Raw genomic sequence first — 17659 nt, forward strand, 5'->3', positions numbered from 1 at the left:
TCTTTCGTTCATATCTTTAACTATAACATTTGAATGAATAATCAAATAAACAAACTCGTCTTTGTGTATCAATTTACGCAAAGAGAGAAAATAAATTGTATTTACAACATTGATTGTTCTCAGCAGTAACTTTTAACTAATAGTTACGCCTTCTAGTGTAAATCCGTCAAAATTATAGTCTTATTCTTAATATAAAATTATCGGTATTAAAACTAATAATAAAAACAGTTTTCAGTAAATTATCGAAGAACTGTTAAAGACTAATGTTTACAGAAATGTAAAGATTTTTTTCCTCACCTCTCCGGCAAATTTTTGCCCGTTAATAGTGTGCTCAGATCCTTCCTCGTTTGTCTTACCCCAATGGCAATGGAACTGCTCCAGAACGTATTTATCTTCTAACGGGCCGCCCGTTAGTTCTGAAAATATTGAATGTTACGTTTTGATTCTACATATTTATACATATAACTATAGAGTAAATAGAGATTTAACTTATAGGCAACTTTGGAGAAATGTCCGACGTCCAATATCTAGCTAACACTACAGTCGGTTTTTTGAATGATTTTATTGGTTTGATCACTGCATTTCTATGGTGCGCTTGTTATTTATATGTTTTAGGCGAAAAAATTCGTAAATCGTATTCAAAGTGCAAATATGGGGCCGCACTAAATCATCAAACCAACTAGTAATCCAACGCACCCAAAAAAAAGTTCTACGATTAATTACCAATGTTTATCGCTACGTAACCAACGAAGAGTAAGACCACGACGACCTCGAAATCAAATGGATTTACGAACTGATTCAAGATTTAGTTTTAAACATGAAATCATGTTGCTAAATCACAACAACACGCAGGAAATCATAAGATTAACAAAACCACACGAACTTGTTTAATGTATAAGTGTAGTTTTAGGTTTAGCTTATGTAGTTTAGTTTTATTTTAATTTGGGAAATACATAGTGATGTATTAATCCCGTAGTCGCTTTGCTTGTGTTTTAATGGATGTACAACAGAACAGCAGTAATAAATTAATGTGTAAATTAAGATTGTACTAAGCATATCGAATGTAAGATGTAATTAATTAAAAAAATGTAGTGTGTAGTTTCGCATTGTTTTTACCTGATATGTATAAAATTATATACATAGAGCTTTTGTATATTAACCTATTTTTCATTTTATTACCACCAAATGGTTGATGGTTGTAAAGATATTGGTTAGAGTATAAACCTAAAATATATTCATATGGAACAATGTCAAAATTAGGAAGGTAAATGCGGCTATACTACAAGCAGGTTTTTATCACAAAGTCAATCAACATTTGAATAGTATTGTAGTGACCTTGAGACATGTCGAATTTTACATCGTGGAATAACGGTCTACAAAATACCCAGAAATATAATCCCAGATGTTGAACACGGGCGGGGTGCCAGCAGCGCCAGCTAGAACCCGACAACGAATAGCTGGCGGCAACCCCGAGAGGTTTATCTGGGATATTTCGGTCATTCAGTGTTCAACCCTCGTTTGGTTTAGACGTGCCACCATCGACTGCCCAAGCCTCGTCACCAGGTAACACCGCTGCCATCCGTTTTATTATTTGTATTTCTCACATTTTTTTATATTGCCAATAAATAACGGTCACATAATGTAAACACCACTGTTTCATTTCGTTTTACCTCCATTCACCGAGCTACATCATTTACCCTAAAGTATCAAAGTGTATTGCCCGTTAAAAAGATGCGTATTAAAGTAGTATTAATTTTATTATTTATTTGAAGAAATATATTTTGGCTATGTATCCAAATCAATATGTTGTGGCTGAGGGCTACCTAACCGAGATAGTTGCCATTTGTTTGGATCTATAAAAATGCATAGTGTTAAAAATAACAGATATTTTTCTGTAAATGTAAATTTTAAACGTTGGTTTAAAACACAGAAAAATTACTAATTTACTTAAAAAACTGTTTTACTTAATGGAAAGTAAAGGCGACAAGTTGAACGACGATACACAGTGACACTGATGGCAAAAACAGGTAAAAATCATCCCTACGTCAATGTTTACTTATCTCACTTGTAACACCATTCAGGTCACAATCACAGCAGTCCGTAGTCAATGCAATACTAGTCGTATAATATAACACCTAACTAAAAAACCACAGAGATTTTCTATCTGGACTTATAGTTCTAATAAAATTATGTATAACTGTCGCCTGTATCTCCGCCTGCCAGTTTGTCTTTGAAGATTTTCGAAATATTACAATAAGCTTATGGTGGCCGTACACCCTGTAAGATTGTGTTCAAATGTCAGTAGACTATGTTAATTTATTTGTTACTTAACTGTGGTGCATGTGCCGAGAACCAACGGGCTAGGGATGTTTTTCAAAGCCTACTTGGAATAATTTCTGGCTGGGGATATTTCAATACTTTCAATCCGCTTTTTGTAATCTTACAGCTTCAACTGCGATACGTTTGCTTGATTTACATTTAATTATACGAACGAATGCTTCTAGTAATTGAGAAACGATTACCAATCTAACGTTAACCTTTATTCTTTTCTTGAAAATTAATTTCATTCCAACTAATTGAATGAATTTAAAAGAAAACAGCCCTATGAATTTAATAAATTTGTCTCAAATTAAATTTCAATTTCATTGGTCAATGAAATGTTACGTCAGTGTTTAGTTGCGTGATGTTACGGTATCACATGACGCGTGTTGGTAAACTCTATTTAATAACCAATCAAATGCCTTTTCCTTACAAGTGCCTATATGTTAATGCAAGTTTGAATTCACGAATTAATTTAGTTTAATGGCATTGCATCATATTGTTATTGAACGTTGTGAAACTTTTCTCCAGAGCACCTATCGAGTTTCTCTATTACTATATGGCTACAACTTACCTGATCCCTCTCCATTAACGTGAACCTTCCAGCAATATCCCGGATTGCAGACGTCCTTGGTGTTCTCCGGGATGTACCTCCATGTCAGCTTCCTGTTGGCGTGAAGCGACTTCAGATCGACTGGCACGATGTCGATGGGACTCTGACGTTTACCTCCGGCTTCCGGATAGCACTGGGCCCATTTATCGGGTCCTGCAATTAGAAATAATGAGAACCATTATTAATTTCCTTCTTACATTATAAAAAAAGTGAAGATCTAGAATTTCTTTGTGTATGGGTGGTAATAAAGCTATTATTCTTCGATATTCTTTTTCTATATATATATATATATATATATATATATATATATATATATATATATATAAAGTGGTCACATAAAGATGATCACATATTTAAAGATGCATTTCGAACCGTTTCAATATACCTTATGGCTAATCTATGGTTTATCCTAACTAGCGGTGAAAAGAGTCAAAAAGTTTGGGTAAAATCAGGAGATTTTATCGCTAACGAAGCGAAATATTTATAGCCATAATGTTTTTCTGTGCATATGGTAGGACCAGCAATGTATAGAATATTACGAGCTGCTAAAACCGAATGCAAGTTGTTACAGATATCTACCGATGTCAAATGAGGAAACTGAATGTAATATTGCAAAAAAGGCAGCAATAGCAAGTAACAAACACAAAGTCATCTTTTTGCATAATAAATGCAAAAATGCAGGAATACAAACTAGAGCTCAAAGAGGTTGAAACAGTCGAAAACAATCGAACATATTTTAATTTATACATATTTTATCATTATTTCTTAATAAACGTCTTTGTAGGGTCCACGAATTATTAGAATACATTCAAGCCCTTATATTACATTTGTGATATTTGTAACTGGTATATGATTTATATTAATACTAGTTATATCATTGAATTTTTACTGTTTTTTCTTCAAACTCAAAACTCTATTTGGACTAAAATATATGCTATATGAGCTACATAAAACCCCAGAATTATGTAATTTAAGATGGCAATTAACAAAGAAAAAATGTTTTTAAAATATGACAATTAATTCGCAGTCTACTTGGTGTCGACGTTGTTTTTTATGAAATAGGTAGTTATTTGGACGTATGTTTTAGAATTGGTGATTGTATTTTTAGTGACCATTTACGACTTGGACAGCCTCGAATGTTTGAATATGTGGAATTTCAAACTTTGCTGGATTAAGATTCAATGTAAAGGCAATAAGAACTATTAAAGTTTCCAAGCATTTACATCAAATAGAAAAATTAAAAACTTGAAAGTCCTATAAGTAACAACTAGAAAGTTTTGAGGAAAATTATAACGAAAAATAATAGTTATGCTTTTTTTTACGATAACTCCAAATGTAAAAGGTCACGGGTAGATTCTGACCTACACACCTAGTACATCGACGCTAAAACAAGGATATTTGCTCGAAGAAGGTTTCCTGTGCATATTATGGTTATTTAATTTCTGGACATTGATCAGATGATGACTGCCAAACTCTAAAGTTAATAGTTGAACAAACTATAAAAAAACTTGATAAGATACGTTTTCTGAGAAATGAAATTGCTGGGTATACGAAGCAGATAAGATATACTAATGACTCACAAAATCTAAAAGCAATATGTTCGTCAGACTTGACTCTATCTGACCACCATTTGTTCCGATTAATGTTACATTCTTTAACAAGGAAAGAGTTTCAAAACGCTGAAAGATTAGTGTAAATTTATGACTTTGACATTCGAATATTATCTGAGAGAAGGCGCAAGGCCATGGACAATATTTTCAAGACGTAGTAGGATACATTACTCCACATTTATCTCCGGATTTGGCGCATGCGTAGTCTACTGCATAGAATAAACCACAGAAAATAATAAACTATATTGCCATCCTTTACTAATGGCGGTACATTTTTTTCGAGTGGATCGGTACAGTCGATCAAGTCAAAACAACAATAAAATCTAGTATATTTAGATTTTGCGTTACATTAATAATTTTATAGTAATAATAATTGTTGTGTTATTCTCGGTGGTGTAGCATACATTGGATTTAAAATATAGAAGAACGTGGATAGGTACAGAAATTGGGGTTATATTTTTAAAAGTTATAAAATCCAAACAGCATTAATTGTATTTATAGTGGGAATGTTAGCTGCCAAATTTATAACACATCGTTTTCAACGACATCGAACAATGCCATATATCAAACAATGAACAATATCAACATATGCCAAAATTTAATGATAACAATAACAGAGAAGAAAATGATTCTTGTTGTGTTGATAGTAGTCAATGCATTAATGAGGTTTATCCATCAGGAATAGTAGCACAAATTGTAGTAACTGGTAATCATTAGACATTTATTTTAAACATTATAAATTTGTTGAGAGTGGAAATCAAAGAATGTGAAATTCAGAAAAGAAGAAATTAGACAGCATTTTTCTAAGGTGTAAGAATAGTGTACAGTGGTTGAAGTACATACTATGAAATAATTATATTTGCTAACAAAAGTAGATCAGGAGCAAATAAACAAAATTGGAAAACTATCAACGACACCCTAATGATCTAATGACAAGGAAAATACAATGCATTATTATATAAGAGTAAGTAAATATATTATTGTTTTGTAAAAATAATGATGTATTCATATTAAGCTAGTAAATGTACAATATGTTAATCGAAAGGTCCAGGTAGGCAATTCATTAATGGGGTCTGTCGATTAAGAATAGTAGCGATCATAGTTGATCATATTTGGATCATATAAAAATTTTAGGAGTTTTCATATATAGTGGTGGCTTTTTCACTTGGTTTTAACTGTATTGACTGGGTTTGATCTAAATGCTTTTGGTGTATTTTATGGCAATGTTTAATGATATGGATCTTGGGGTTCATGTTAATTGTTAAAATATGTAAATTAATTTAAATATGGTGTTTTTATAAAAATAGACATATAGATATTATTTTTATTATTTCATTTTATTCAATATTTTTTTAATAAAATGTGTTATTTCAAAGAATGGTCAATGTTTATTTTTCTCCTTATATAAAGCCTCAATATTAAATTAATTATTTATCAATTTGTGTATATTTATGTATAAAAAATAATGAAGTGATATGATGTTTTTATAAAAATAGAATGGCTGGACATATATTACATTGTAGCTACGACCCTTTAGGCCACCACGCATTCACCTACAGCAAGTTGAAAGGTTGGCAACGCTGGTGGATTGGTACCATGCGGTTCCCGGCTATAAAAGACCACCGCGACGACGTCTCGCTCTTGCAGAGGAAATGGCGTGTACAGCCTACTATTTCCACTACTCTGCAGAAAAAGCAAACTTCCAATCCCACAGAAAGCGACGTGGTATAAAATGCTAGTCCGTCCAATCTGCCTCAACGGAGCACAGGTGCGGTAGTACAGGTATGTCTCGTAGAGACAACTTGAACTACTACAAGTGTTCCAATCCAAAAAATACTCATAAGTCCGCGCATTACTCAGAGCCCCATGGTTTATGAGGAACGTCACCTCGAATCAGACATCCCGTTTGTGAAAAATTTCATAAACATGCTCAGTGTGAGGTTCTCCATAGGAACCTTAGAACACGATAACACCTTGATAAAATCCCTACCCGTCCATAGACCCCGGTAGTAAACAAACTACGACAGTTCCAGTCGTAAACCCAGGGTCTCTGTCCCCCTCAAAACAACCATTCCCCGAACCTGAAGCGACATCAGCCAAAGACCACTTGGTTCTAGCTGGTCAACCTAGTAAATGAAAAAAAAACTCTCGCTCTCTTTTCTTTTCTCTACCCCCTTGTAACAGTACCACTTCTACAGCACTACCGTACTTCCTCTACCTAATTTCATATCCTGTCAATTCTCCCGTCGGCCACATGTATCATTCAATATCCTAATAAACAACTTTTTATTCAAGTAGTGTTTTCAGTTCCCGTGCGAATTCCTTCCACAAAATAGTAGTGAGTGTTCGGACAAACAATCGCATCGACTACAATATTTTTATTATTTCGTTTTATTCAATACTTTTTAAAATAAAATGTATTATTTCCAAAATTTTACCATTTTTATTTACATACTTATATACATTTTCGACATTTAATCTAATAATTACCTTAAAAAATTTAAATAAATGAAGCTGTGTGTACACATGCGCCAAATTCAGATTACTCTGTTTTAAAATTAAACGGAGCTCAATATGCGCATGCCCCACATCCGGAGATAAATGTGGGGTAAAGTATCCTAGACTTAGTTTGCTGTTGTAAGAAATAAATTTGTTGAAAAGTCAGTAAAATTTAAATCGGACACCTAATAATAGATGTGTTTGAATTTCAAATAATCTACAGTGACAATGGTGTGGTTATTGAATGTTGGCATACGGCTAGGCTAGATTGAAGCACATTGATTGCATAGATCGATAGAATCGCGTGAAACAGTAAGCCGCTGCTTATATTCCGATTGCGGTTAGTTCTATAGGTCAAAAATGGACAATTGTTTTTCCTTCATTTCATTGTCCCGCAACATTAACACAGCAATATTTTCTGAAGCTGTTTTCTGCGCATTTTCAAGCGATTTTCTGTAATGTTTGATATTTGTTCTACGGGGCATTTACATTTTAATCCCATTCACAGTAATTATCCATGTACGTGTATTATTCTGACAGACGGGGTTTCTATATTTCCTGATCATAATTATTCGGAAACAGCTGTATTTTATTAATTTGGTTTTTGAAAGTCTTCCGTTATTAATCGTAAATAATGATAATAAACGATAATTAAGAAACAACGAAAATCCATTGTTTTTAAAAAAATAATCCAAATGGTTCCAATTTTATAAACATATAATATTCATTGTTAAACTCAACAAAACGGCGAAGGAGCTGGGTTAAGCAATTCTAACATTAATATCATTAGGAAGAAGCTGGAAATGAAATGACTTGTAAAATATCGTCGAGATAATTGAGTTGTCGTCTTAAGAATGATGAATAAAATACACTGTGTGTAAAAATGACTAGATGCGATCGTTGGACCGGTCTAATGTTAAAACTCAACTCAAGATGGACGCTGTAACCATCCCCTGGCTGATAGACGTCACGTACCTAGGTTTCCTCTTCGACCGACGGTTCGGTTCTAAATGTTCGGGGACTTTCATCTGATTTGTGGTTCTAGTAGACTTCCCATCTTCATCAAATCCTTATTTTACAAGATGTTAATTCGAACCGTTCTGCTCTACAGATTTAAAGTCTACTTCAAGTTTGTGAGGCCCAACCAGGTGGAACGGCTTCAAGTTTTCCAAAATAACCTTCTAAGGAGAATCATTAATGAAAATGACACTCCAAAAGTTAAAATTTTATGTCGAAAGCTTAAACACGAAAGCTTAGCACCGCGTCACCGTTAAACTCCCCTTTCTCCAAGCTGTAATGACCTTATCCGTCGCTGCAGTCTTAATTTTGTCCCCACACGACAGTACCCAGTCATCTGTTAACCTAAATTCGCGAAACAACTGTTAGTAGCAGGGCTCATGCCCTCATGCCCAATAATCTTCCCATCTTTTGGATTTTCCCCATTGCTCGTAATCAGTAGTTAATCGTTTATTCGGCCACATTTAACGCTTCTGTCAATTGTTTTTGAATTTGGGTTTGGTCTTCATCCAATAACTCTTGCAGTTTCGCATCTTGACACTTTTTAGGTCTACCAGAACCGTAAGTTTCCACCAGCAAAAGGTGACTATCAGTCGCTTTTTTCTTTTGATTGAGTAAGAAAAGTAATGTGAACCGCAAATGCACGTTTTCAACACTGACAACATATATCACTGACTAAAATACATGCAAGCACCGATTCCGTTTCTTTCAAGATGATATAAAATTTTATTGTTAATTTTCAGACATTCAATTTCATGTTTAAAAATTCAAAATCAAATCTTCCTGGAATCATCAATTTCAGCGGCACCTGCCGGGTTCATATGTAAATCTAAACAATCCCGGGACCCATTCGAACACGGCTTCGCGGTTTAGGAGGAATCCAGTGACATATGCACGTCTATATTTAACTATGTTCAACAACTAAACCAACTAAATCAAAGTATCTGCTACCCTAATAGATGAGTCAATCTCTTGGGTTTATGAATCTCCAAATACATTCAGAAGTATCTGAAAATGAGTGGGCTGTAAAGATGATCATCTCTCAATCTTAATTCTCTAAAATGTATTTTTAAAAGGATTGTAAATTATGTTTGACGTCGCTAAATACAACCAAAGCCCTCGTCTACCTAGAGAAAAAAGATGGAGACAAATTTGTACACCTAATAGATAAAAATAAATTCATCAAAATACATGAACCTATTTTGCGTAATGAAACTTGATTTGTATAGATATGAAATTATTTCAAAGTATATATACATAAGAATCAAGATTATTTATATAACAAAAATGATTTTCTATATTACGTACATATGTTTGACCTGTACTAAAAATATCCGTTATATTATGTACCAGAAAAATGGATAATGTAATATATAGCCCTGATAAGGCCTAAGCTTTAATGTATTACGCATGATAACATCTGAAATTTCAATTATTTTGAAGGTTTACCAACTGCTTGATATTGATATTGATATTAGGGAAATATTAGTTTGATTTTCGTTGATATATTTTGATTGTGTCGTGTTAAATGTACTCGAAGAAAATTGTTATTAATTTTAGTTATGTTTAAATAACGATTTTATAAGATAACAATAAATCATAACGTTGGGTAAAAATATAACATTAAATTTTAAAGTCTTGATTGTTATAGGTCATCAAATATTATTGTTAAATCTTTTTGAAGTACCAAGAATACTTGGACACAGGAGACCAATTACTGAACCGATCTTCTACCTGTTATTATATAATGTAAACCTCTAATTATATAATCTAGATTTATTTATTGCCAATCTTTGAGTGCTAAGAGGAATTTAACAAAAATATAAAATCGAGTTTCCTTTAGTAAGTGATAAAATGTATCCAAAAGTATACACGGTTGATGTTACTGTATATTAAAAGTAAATCAACTATTTATCAATTTTCCGGAAAATTATAGATAATTTGAAATTTTAGCAGAACTATTAATTCACGGTAAAATCTAATTTTATTTGGTATAAATTAATCAAAGACAGACGGCAAAGTTTTAGTCAACATTTTAGACTTATTATTATATAAAACAGCAATTATAAATTATCGGATGTAGAATTATTAATATATTATTGTGAACAAGAAAAAATATCACGTGGAAATTGTGATGTTTATTATTAATTGCTTCCGCTGGGCCAAACTCTGTCAACAAATAATATTATTTGTGTGTTATGTGGTATGAATGAAGCTATTCGTCTCAAGAGGTCGAAATTATGGTTTTCACTAAAAACCATAACTCATAGCATCCTGTAATCGCATTATTGGTCCGAATTAGCTTCACTGACTTTTGACTATTCCTTGTTAACATCCCTCTTATTAATTACTAAGTCAGGAATTGTTTTGTACACTGAAAACACGTTGGCCTAAATGCATTGTATTTAAGGGGGGTTATTTTGATGAAATGGAAAAATAAATATATTTAAAAAAAAATATTTTCTCCTTTTACCAACTAGGGGTTTATCTGGTCCTCGGTATTAAGCCTACCGACTGGCGAGTGACCAAGTAACTCCAGTCTTACCCAGCCTGGTTACTGTAGTGACTGGGATTACTTTCCTTGTCTGATTTTGCACTATTGCCCAGGACAATCACAAACATAAATTCACGACCATGCCTCAGCAGGATTCGAACTCGCGACTATTGCAACAGTAGGTGGACCGTCCTGTCGCGTATACCATTGCGCCAACAAAGCCGGCGGAAAATAAATACTGCATTTTTATTGCAAAAGACTTACTATTTCTTGACCATACTGATATGTTATTGAATGCAGTGAAATTGACTTGCCGTCATCTTAACAAAAGCAGGCGGTGGAATGTATGACACATGAGGAGACGAAAAATAAATAAGCCGGTCCTTCGCAGGAAAAATAATGGTGATAGAACTACAATTTTTCCTATTCAACACTGATACATTCAAACCCTGTATAAATTTTACAACACAGTTTATATTATGTCGTTGGACTAAATCTGAAAATAATAGTAAATCTCAGTCAAACTGAAGTTAAAAGTGACTTCTAAAAGTGAAACTAAATCTGTCCTTAAACAGTGTTTACTTTTGAATGTGTGTTTTTTTTTCTTAGAAATACATATATTAATCGACTAAAGGGCTGTTTAACGTTGTAGTATGTTCGAAAATAGAAAGAAACATTTTTCTTTTTCAGTTCATAACAACACGATTAATTTCGTCGAAAGGCGTTATTGCTAATTATAAAACTGAATTAGCTGTAACCGATTCGTGTTACGACCTCAGATTACTGCACTATTCGCGGTTCACCACAGCTTATTTCGCGACACACAATATGTCTGACGTCAACAAAAACAAAACCGAAATTTAAGATATTGTTACCGGTTCTTAAAAAAAATCACACGAGACTTGCAAATATGTAACCGGGTCATTTCTTTGAAAATACAAGTTTATTTCCACGAATAAATGTCTTAATCTAATATTAGAAATTCCTCTATATTCATATATCGATTATGGCGAAATTGAAGCTATATATCGATCGTGTTTTTCATTAAATTATAAACTCGCATGCTTAAATATTTACCGGAACTCTAAAAGCGGTATTTATTGGGTTGCAAAGTGGATTAAAATTGTCGTTTAAGGAAGCATTAATTTGAGAATAAAATACGAAATGGACAATAGTGGATTATTTATTTAAAACACTGAAACTGCAAAATTGTAAAAATATATACTTTCCGCGACAAAATTTTAGCACCTCATTCACACACCTTTTTCATTACAACTCTTAATAATATGTAATAAATTGGTAGCTGTTAGATTTATACGAAGTGATAGCTATTGTTCCGAGCTATGCGACAAAACTATAGCAGCCGGCTTGGTTAGCGCAGTGATAAAGGCGACAGGACGGTCCACTTACTGTTGCGATAGTCAGGGTTTCGAATCCTCCTGGGGCATGGTCGTAAATTCATGTTTGTGATTGTTGAATATTTGTGATTGCCCTAGGCAAGAGTGCCCAGTCACGCCAGTAACCAAGCCGGGTAAGACTGGATGTCTTCTGGGATGATTTCTAAGTTGTCACTCGTCAATCGGTAGGTTTAGTGCCGAGGACCGTGGTTCGGAGCCCACGTTAAACTGTAGGTCCAGTCCAGATAAACCCCTAATTGCTAAATGGATATATATATAGCAGGTCAATTGAAAAGTCCCCGGCCTGATACATAGATGGCGCTAATAGCATTAAACTCAAAAGATGCGTGTATAAATTTGACAGCTGTCGGATCATTAGTTGGTGAGTTATAGCATTTTGAGTGAAGCAAATTTTGTTATTGTGAAAAAATGGATAAAACAAATTTCGCGTATTGATAAAATATTACTTTTTGAAGGGAAAAAATATAGTTGAAGCAAAAACTTGGCTTGATGTCCAGTGTCCGGACACTGCCCCAAGAAAATCAACCATCAAGGATTGGTATGCTAAACTTAGCGTTTATTCAACGTGGTGAAATGAGTACCGAAGACGGTGAACGCAGTGGACGCCCAAAATAGGTTGTTACTGACGGAAACATTAAAAAAATCGACAAAATGATTTTGAATTAACGTAAATTGAAATTGAATGAAATAGCAGACACTCTAAAGATATATCATTCACGAATATTTGGGTATGAGAAAGCTCTGTGCAAAGTGGGTGGCGCATGAGCTCACTTTTGACCAAAAACAACGACGAGTGGATGATTCGGAGCAGTGTTTGAAGATGATCAAACGAAATAAACCCGAGCTTTTGCGTCGATATATCACAATGGATGAAATATGGCTCCATCATTTCACTCCGAAGTCCAATCGACAGTTATCCGAATGGACTGCACACGGTAAACCCGCTCCAAAGCGTGGGAAAACGCAACAGTCGACGGGCAAGGTTATGGCGTCTGTATTTTGGGATGCGCAGGGAATAATTTTTATTGACTACCTTGAAAAAGAAAGGTCCATCAACAGCGACTATTACATAGAGTTATTGGACCGTTTGAAGAGAGAAGAAAGAAGAATTTGAAGAAAAAGAAAGTGCTGCTTCACCAAGACAATGCACCGTGTCACATGTCAATGAAAACGATGGCAAAAATCCATGAATATGGCTGCGAATTGTTTCAAAATCCATTATATTCTCCAGATCTAGACCCTAGCGACTATTTCTAGTTCTCAGATCTCAAAAGGACGCTCGCTGGGAAGAAATTTTCGTCGAATGAAGAGGTGATCGCCGAAACTGAGGCCTATTTTGAAGCAAAGGTTAAATTGTACTACAAAAATAGCATCGAAAAGATGGAGGGTCGCTATAATCAGTGTATCACCCTTGCAGAGAATTGTGTTGAACAAAAAAAACTAATTTTGCCAAAAGTGTGTTTTACTATGGTAGGCTGGGGACTTTTCAATTGACTTGTTATATATATAAACTATAGCATGCCCAGTGTGCGGTTATCTAGAAATCGATTTATACGTGTTGTTTTTCTTTTGTGAATTTGTGATTTGTATTTGAAGATATTACTTGTCTGAAATATTAGCTCACTTTTCATCATGCATCGCTTGTCACAAATAGCGAATATAATAAATAGATCAAGAAAAATCATTATCAATTAATCTAGAAAATTATACAAAAAAATATAAATGATAGAGATAGGCAAGTAATTTTTCAAGTTTCTTCAAGTGCTATGAAAATAATTCATTCGTAATATTGCGTTAAATATGAATTTTCTTTGAGAGACTCCTTTCTCATAATCATATCCAGAAGTTACGTTAATAATTAATCTCTTTCATTATTGTTTGTTTAACTTCTGTGACAATGACTTTGTCAAGGGGTTGAAATGGGGAGTTTAGGAAGTAGCTAATTTTATTTTATCCATCTTTAGATAGCTTAAACGGAAATGACTTAAATATAGAAGGGGGAATCAAATATAAACGGTAATTTTACTATTTAAATAAGAGTCCCGCAGTCGGAATACTTGAAACTGTCTTTGATACAAGGGGAGTTTTACTTTTGATTTTCTTCACGATCAACGAATAGTGAATGCGGCTTACTATTCTGAGTTGTTACAATCGATAGAAATCGCATATCGAAAAAAACGACGGGGTATGCCCATTCGAGACGTTATAATCCTTCATGACAACCCCAGGCCACACAAGGAATAAATTTGCAGTTTTGACAAGGAATAAATTAGAAGAAATGCTCTGGGAAACTCTCGAGCATCCTCCTTATAGTCCTGACTTTTCACCTTGTGATTATTTTTTGTTTGCGCCTTTAAAAGAATCACTTGGAGGCAAAAATTTAAAAGCAATGAAGAAGTAGAGGAGTATGTGAAAAATTGGCTGACAACTCGCCCTCAAACTTTTTGTGAAGAAGGACTATTCAAGCTTCCAAATCGGTGGCAAAAGTGGGTGATTAAATCACGGTTTTTATCATGATTCACAGCAGATAATCGATTTGTTTTTTTTCAGAGACGAGCCCGAACAATACAAAAATAATAATATAATTTTGTGACATATACACAAAATTAAATCACGAACAAAACAAAAATAATTTGTTGTTCGTACCGACTTCAAAGTGATCATTTGGTAGTAGTTAAAATAATATTGTAAAGAGATAAATAGGTTTAGGTAGGTATTAAGCTAAATTGTGTGTATATAGTAGAATATAAAATACGTGTAGTAGATAGGTTAAATATAGGCTTTTGTTTGTTTCTATTTGTTTATTACAACGATTATTATTATGTACATATTTCCTAATGTACATATAATCTAAGTTTGATTATCATTTATTTTTTAGTGAGTTCCTTATTTATTTTTTGATGTCGGTTCAAATTGTTAAAAAAATATTTTATTAATGTCCCTCTGTGTTTGTCAGTTAATTTTGGGTTTCATCCACTATATCTTGTCGCTGATGATATTTTAATATAACAAATGGTGTTGGAATAGTGCAAAAGACTATAATTGGATAACGTTTTTAACCACTTTGGTATAACCTTTAACATACAAAAAGTAAATAAACATTACTTTGAATATTTAATAAGTTTGAATATATAATATCAGTAATAAATTATCACAATATATGTCACCATTTTAAGGTCACATTCTTGAAGGAAAACGGATTCTACACAATATGAAATCTGTAAATATGAACAGGTAAATCACCTATATTAGCAGACTAGAAAGGTAATCGACGCACACGTGAGATAATATCTGGTATCAATTTGGATCGTTATCGATTCACGACTAAAATTATTTCAAAATATTTTTATTGTCTCTGTGTTTATCGCATTTATTGAATCACGTGCGACTAAGTTTACAAAATTATTCAAAATACACTAGAATCTTTGTTCAAATGGTTAACGAGTTAAGGTGTTAATGTGACAGACGTTTGTCATTTATGTAACTAGAATGAATTTAAATAAATTATCACCGAAAAAAATGGTTTAATAAACAGTATGTATGCAATTTGCAATATTGGAATAGTTGTGGTGCCTCCCTATGAGTAAACTCTTATGTCGGTTATAGCATCATCTTTTTCCAAGCATTATTGTGTTTGCTTATTTAACCGTCTTCAAAGAAAGAGGGGTGTAATGTTCGACTGTATATTTTTTATGTTCACCGATTTCTCCGTCAATTGGGGACTGATTTTCAAAATAATTTTTTTATTCGAAAGTGCACTTCCGAGGTGGTCCCATTGGAACCAAGTTAGGATTTGATAGGGGAATCCGGAGAAATCGATGGAAACCCTCAAATTTCAAAGGCACTTGTTTTTCAGCTTGTTTTTATCTAAACTAATCAGATATTTGTCTATAGTGTTATTGCTGAGATAATGTGATGGAAAATACAACTTATTAACGGTTAGGAGTGAGAGGATATTTCTTTACATATTATGGGGGTGTACAGACAGTAATTGTATAGTTTGAAGTTATTTAGGTAAGCTGATGATGAAGTAAGGACCGAACGCTTATCCCTCGGGGGTTTTTCAGGAGTTACCAAAGTCGCACTAACCATATCATATGGGAAGCAGAAGAAATATTGCAGGCAACTGCCTCTATGGTGTAGAGCGTTCAGAACACACGCGGAGACCGCAGGTTCGATTTCCGGCGTGGGCAACGACTTTTTATTCTAGTTTGGTTAGAACATTTGTCAAATCACCTAGATTAGGTAGTGGAGATTGGGGTCTTTATTCCTATTTTTCTTTGCTGCTTTTCTTGGCTGCATCTTTACTTGGTATACCCATTGTAATACTTAATAAAATGCATAATTTATTGAGTAAGTATCTAACACTAAAAACGGAAAAATAAATAGTGAGTTGGTAGTAGTTAAAATAATATGGTAAATAGATAAATATGTTTAGGTAGGTATTAAGCTAAATTATGTGTATATAGTAGAACATAAAATACGTGTACGTGTTATAATAGATTTTATATATAGATAAGTTAAATAAAGTTATTTTTATTTAGTTACTACGATTATTCTGTACATATTTTACACTAAAACCCTTTTTTGTGGTAAAAATCTAATTTTGATTATTTTTCACTTTTTAGTGAGTTTCCTTACTTATTTTTTGAAGCCCAATTTTTTTTGTTAAAAATATTTCATTTCTAAGTTATAATCTAGTGCTGCATTTTATATTCTTATGTCAATAAGAAACATGTACTTCTTCGTATTTTAATTCACGTTATCTAATAATTCATCTATTGTTTACATTACTCTGCTTATGCTATTTATATGTATAATAATAACGTATTAATATATTGTTACCAGTCACTAAATAACCCAATAGGATTGAATTGTCTAAAATTATATATAAATATTTAAATAAAATAAATAATATGGATATCTAGAAATATTTATCGAAGTAATTATCATTACTGTACAATTATGCGGCTGTGATAGTGGGTTTTGGATAATCAACGCTGCTCTTTTGTTTTACCTTATTATAAGAGTGACATTGTTAATATATTATTGTGGTCGGTTCTTTGTTTTCTGATTGTAATATCAATATGAATTGGCTGTTTTTAAAAAGCTAGCTAACACGAACCGCAGACAAAAACAATTGCACAAAAGTTGTGAATATGTTCATTATCAAATGACACATAATCAAGCACAAAAATATAAAATATGTAAAGGAAATTGGTTCTGTATTGATTGATATGAGCCTAAATTATAAAACCTAGCTTATTATAAATCTGGTAAATGATACGCTGATTATTATACCATTAATTATGTTTATTGGGTGTTTTATTTATTGGTCCTAACTAGACCTAACAAAACATGATATATCTTTGCGTTAGCTATAGCAACATTGTTTTGGTTTCATTCTAATAGCGATATAGAGTAATTTTACTTATACTTTATGTAAATTATTAGTCTTTATAATATATTTCTTCGGGCAACTGAAGAAGTATGAAAAAAATGCAATATTAATGTTAAATAATAATGTTTTAACTAAACTCTGAAACTACAAAATAGCCGTGGGGAATCAAACGTCTTCCATTTGTTATTGAACAAGGTATTCCAACCATAAAGAAACTAAAATCAACTGTCAACGACACTGTTATGAATGCTATATCAAAATAAAACGTGCTGAAATATATATAGAAGG

General features: G+C 33.0%; 1 protein-coding gene and 1 long non-coding RNA gene across 4 annotated transcripts in view; one reads left to right on the forward strand and one right to left on the reverse strand.

Moving 5' to 3' along the window:
* Window positions 1–17659, reverse strand: part of CAH1 (Carbonic anhydrase 1) — an 87829-nt gene that overhangs the window by 3230 nt on the left and 66940 nt on the right. For both annotated transcript variants that reach the window (XM_076416662.1, XM_076416661.1), the window contains exons 3-4: window positions 2894–3085; window positions 298–416 (exon numbers count right to left, since the gene is read on the reverse strand). In XM_076416662.1, the coding sequence (XP_076272777.1) occupies window positions 298–416; window positions 2894–3085 (311 nt within the window). The remainder of the gene's footprint in view (window positions 1–297; window positions 417–2893; window positions 3086–17659) is intronic.
* LOC143204186 (uncharacterized) lies at window positions 4809–6974 on the forward strand. 2 transcript variants are annotated; one of them, XR_013007538.1, is made up of 4 exons: window positions 4809–4970; window positions 5044–5350; window positions 5418–5831; window positions 6014–6974. It is a non-coding gene; the product is annotated as an uncharacterized LOC143204186 (long non-coding RNA). The 2 variants fall into 2 exon arrangements; XR_013007537.1 differs by having other exon boundaries at window positions 4810–4970; window positions 5044–5831.

The sequence above is a fragment of the Rhynchophorus ferrugineus genome, unplaced genomic scaffold, assembly GCF_030347505.1.
Source record: "Rhynchophorus ferrugineus isolate W39M unplaced genomic scaffold, kcgeb_rfMv2 rfM10, whole genome shotgun sequence".
Classification (NCBI taxonomy): domain Eukaryota; kingdom Metazoa; phylum Arthropoda; class Insecta; order Coleoptera; family Curculionidae; genus Rhynchophorus; species Rhynchophorus ferrugineus.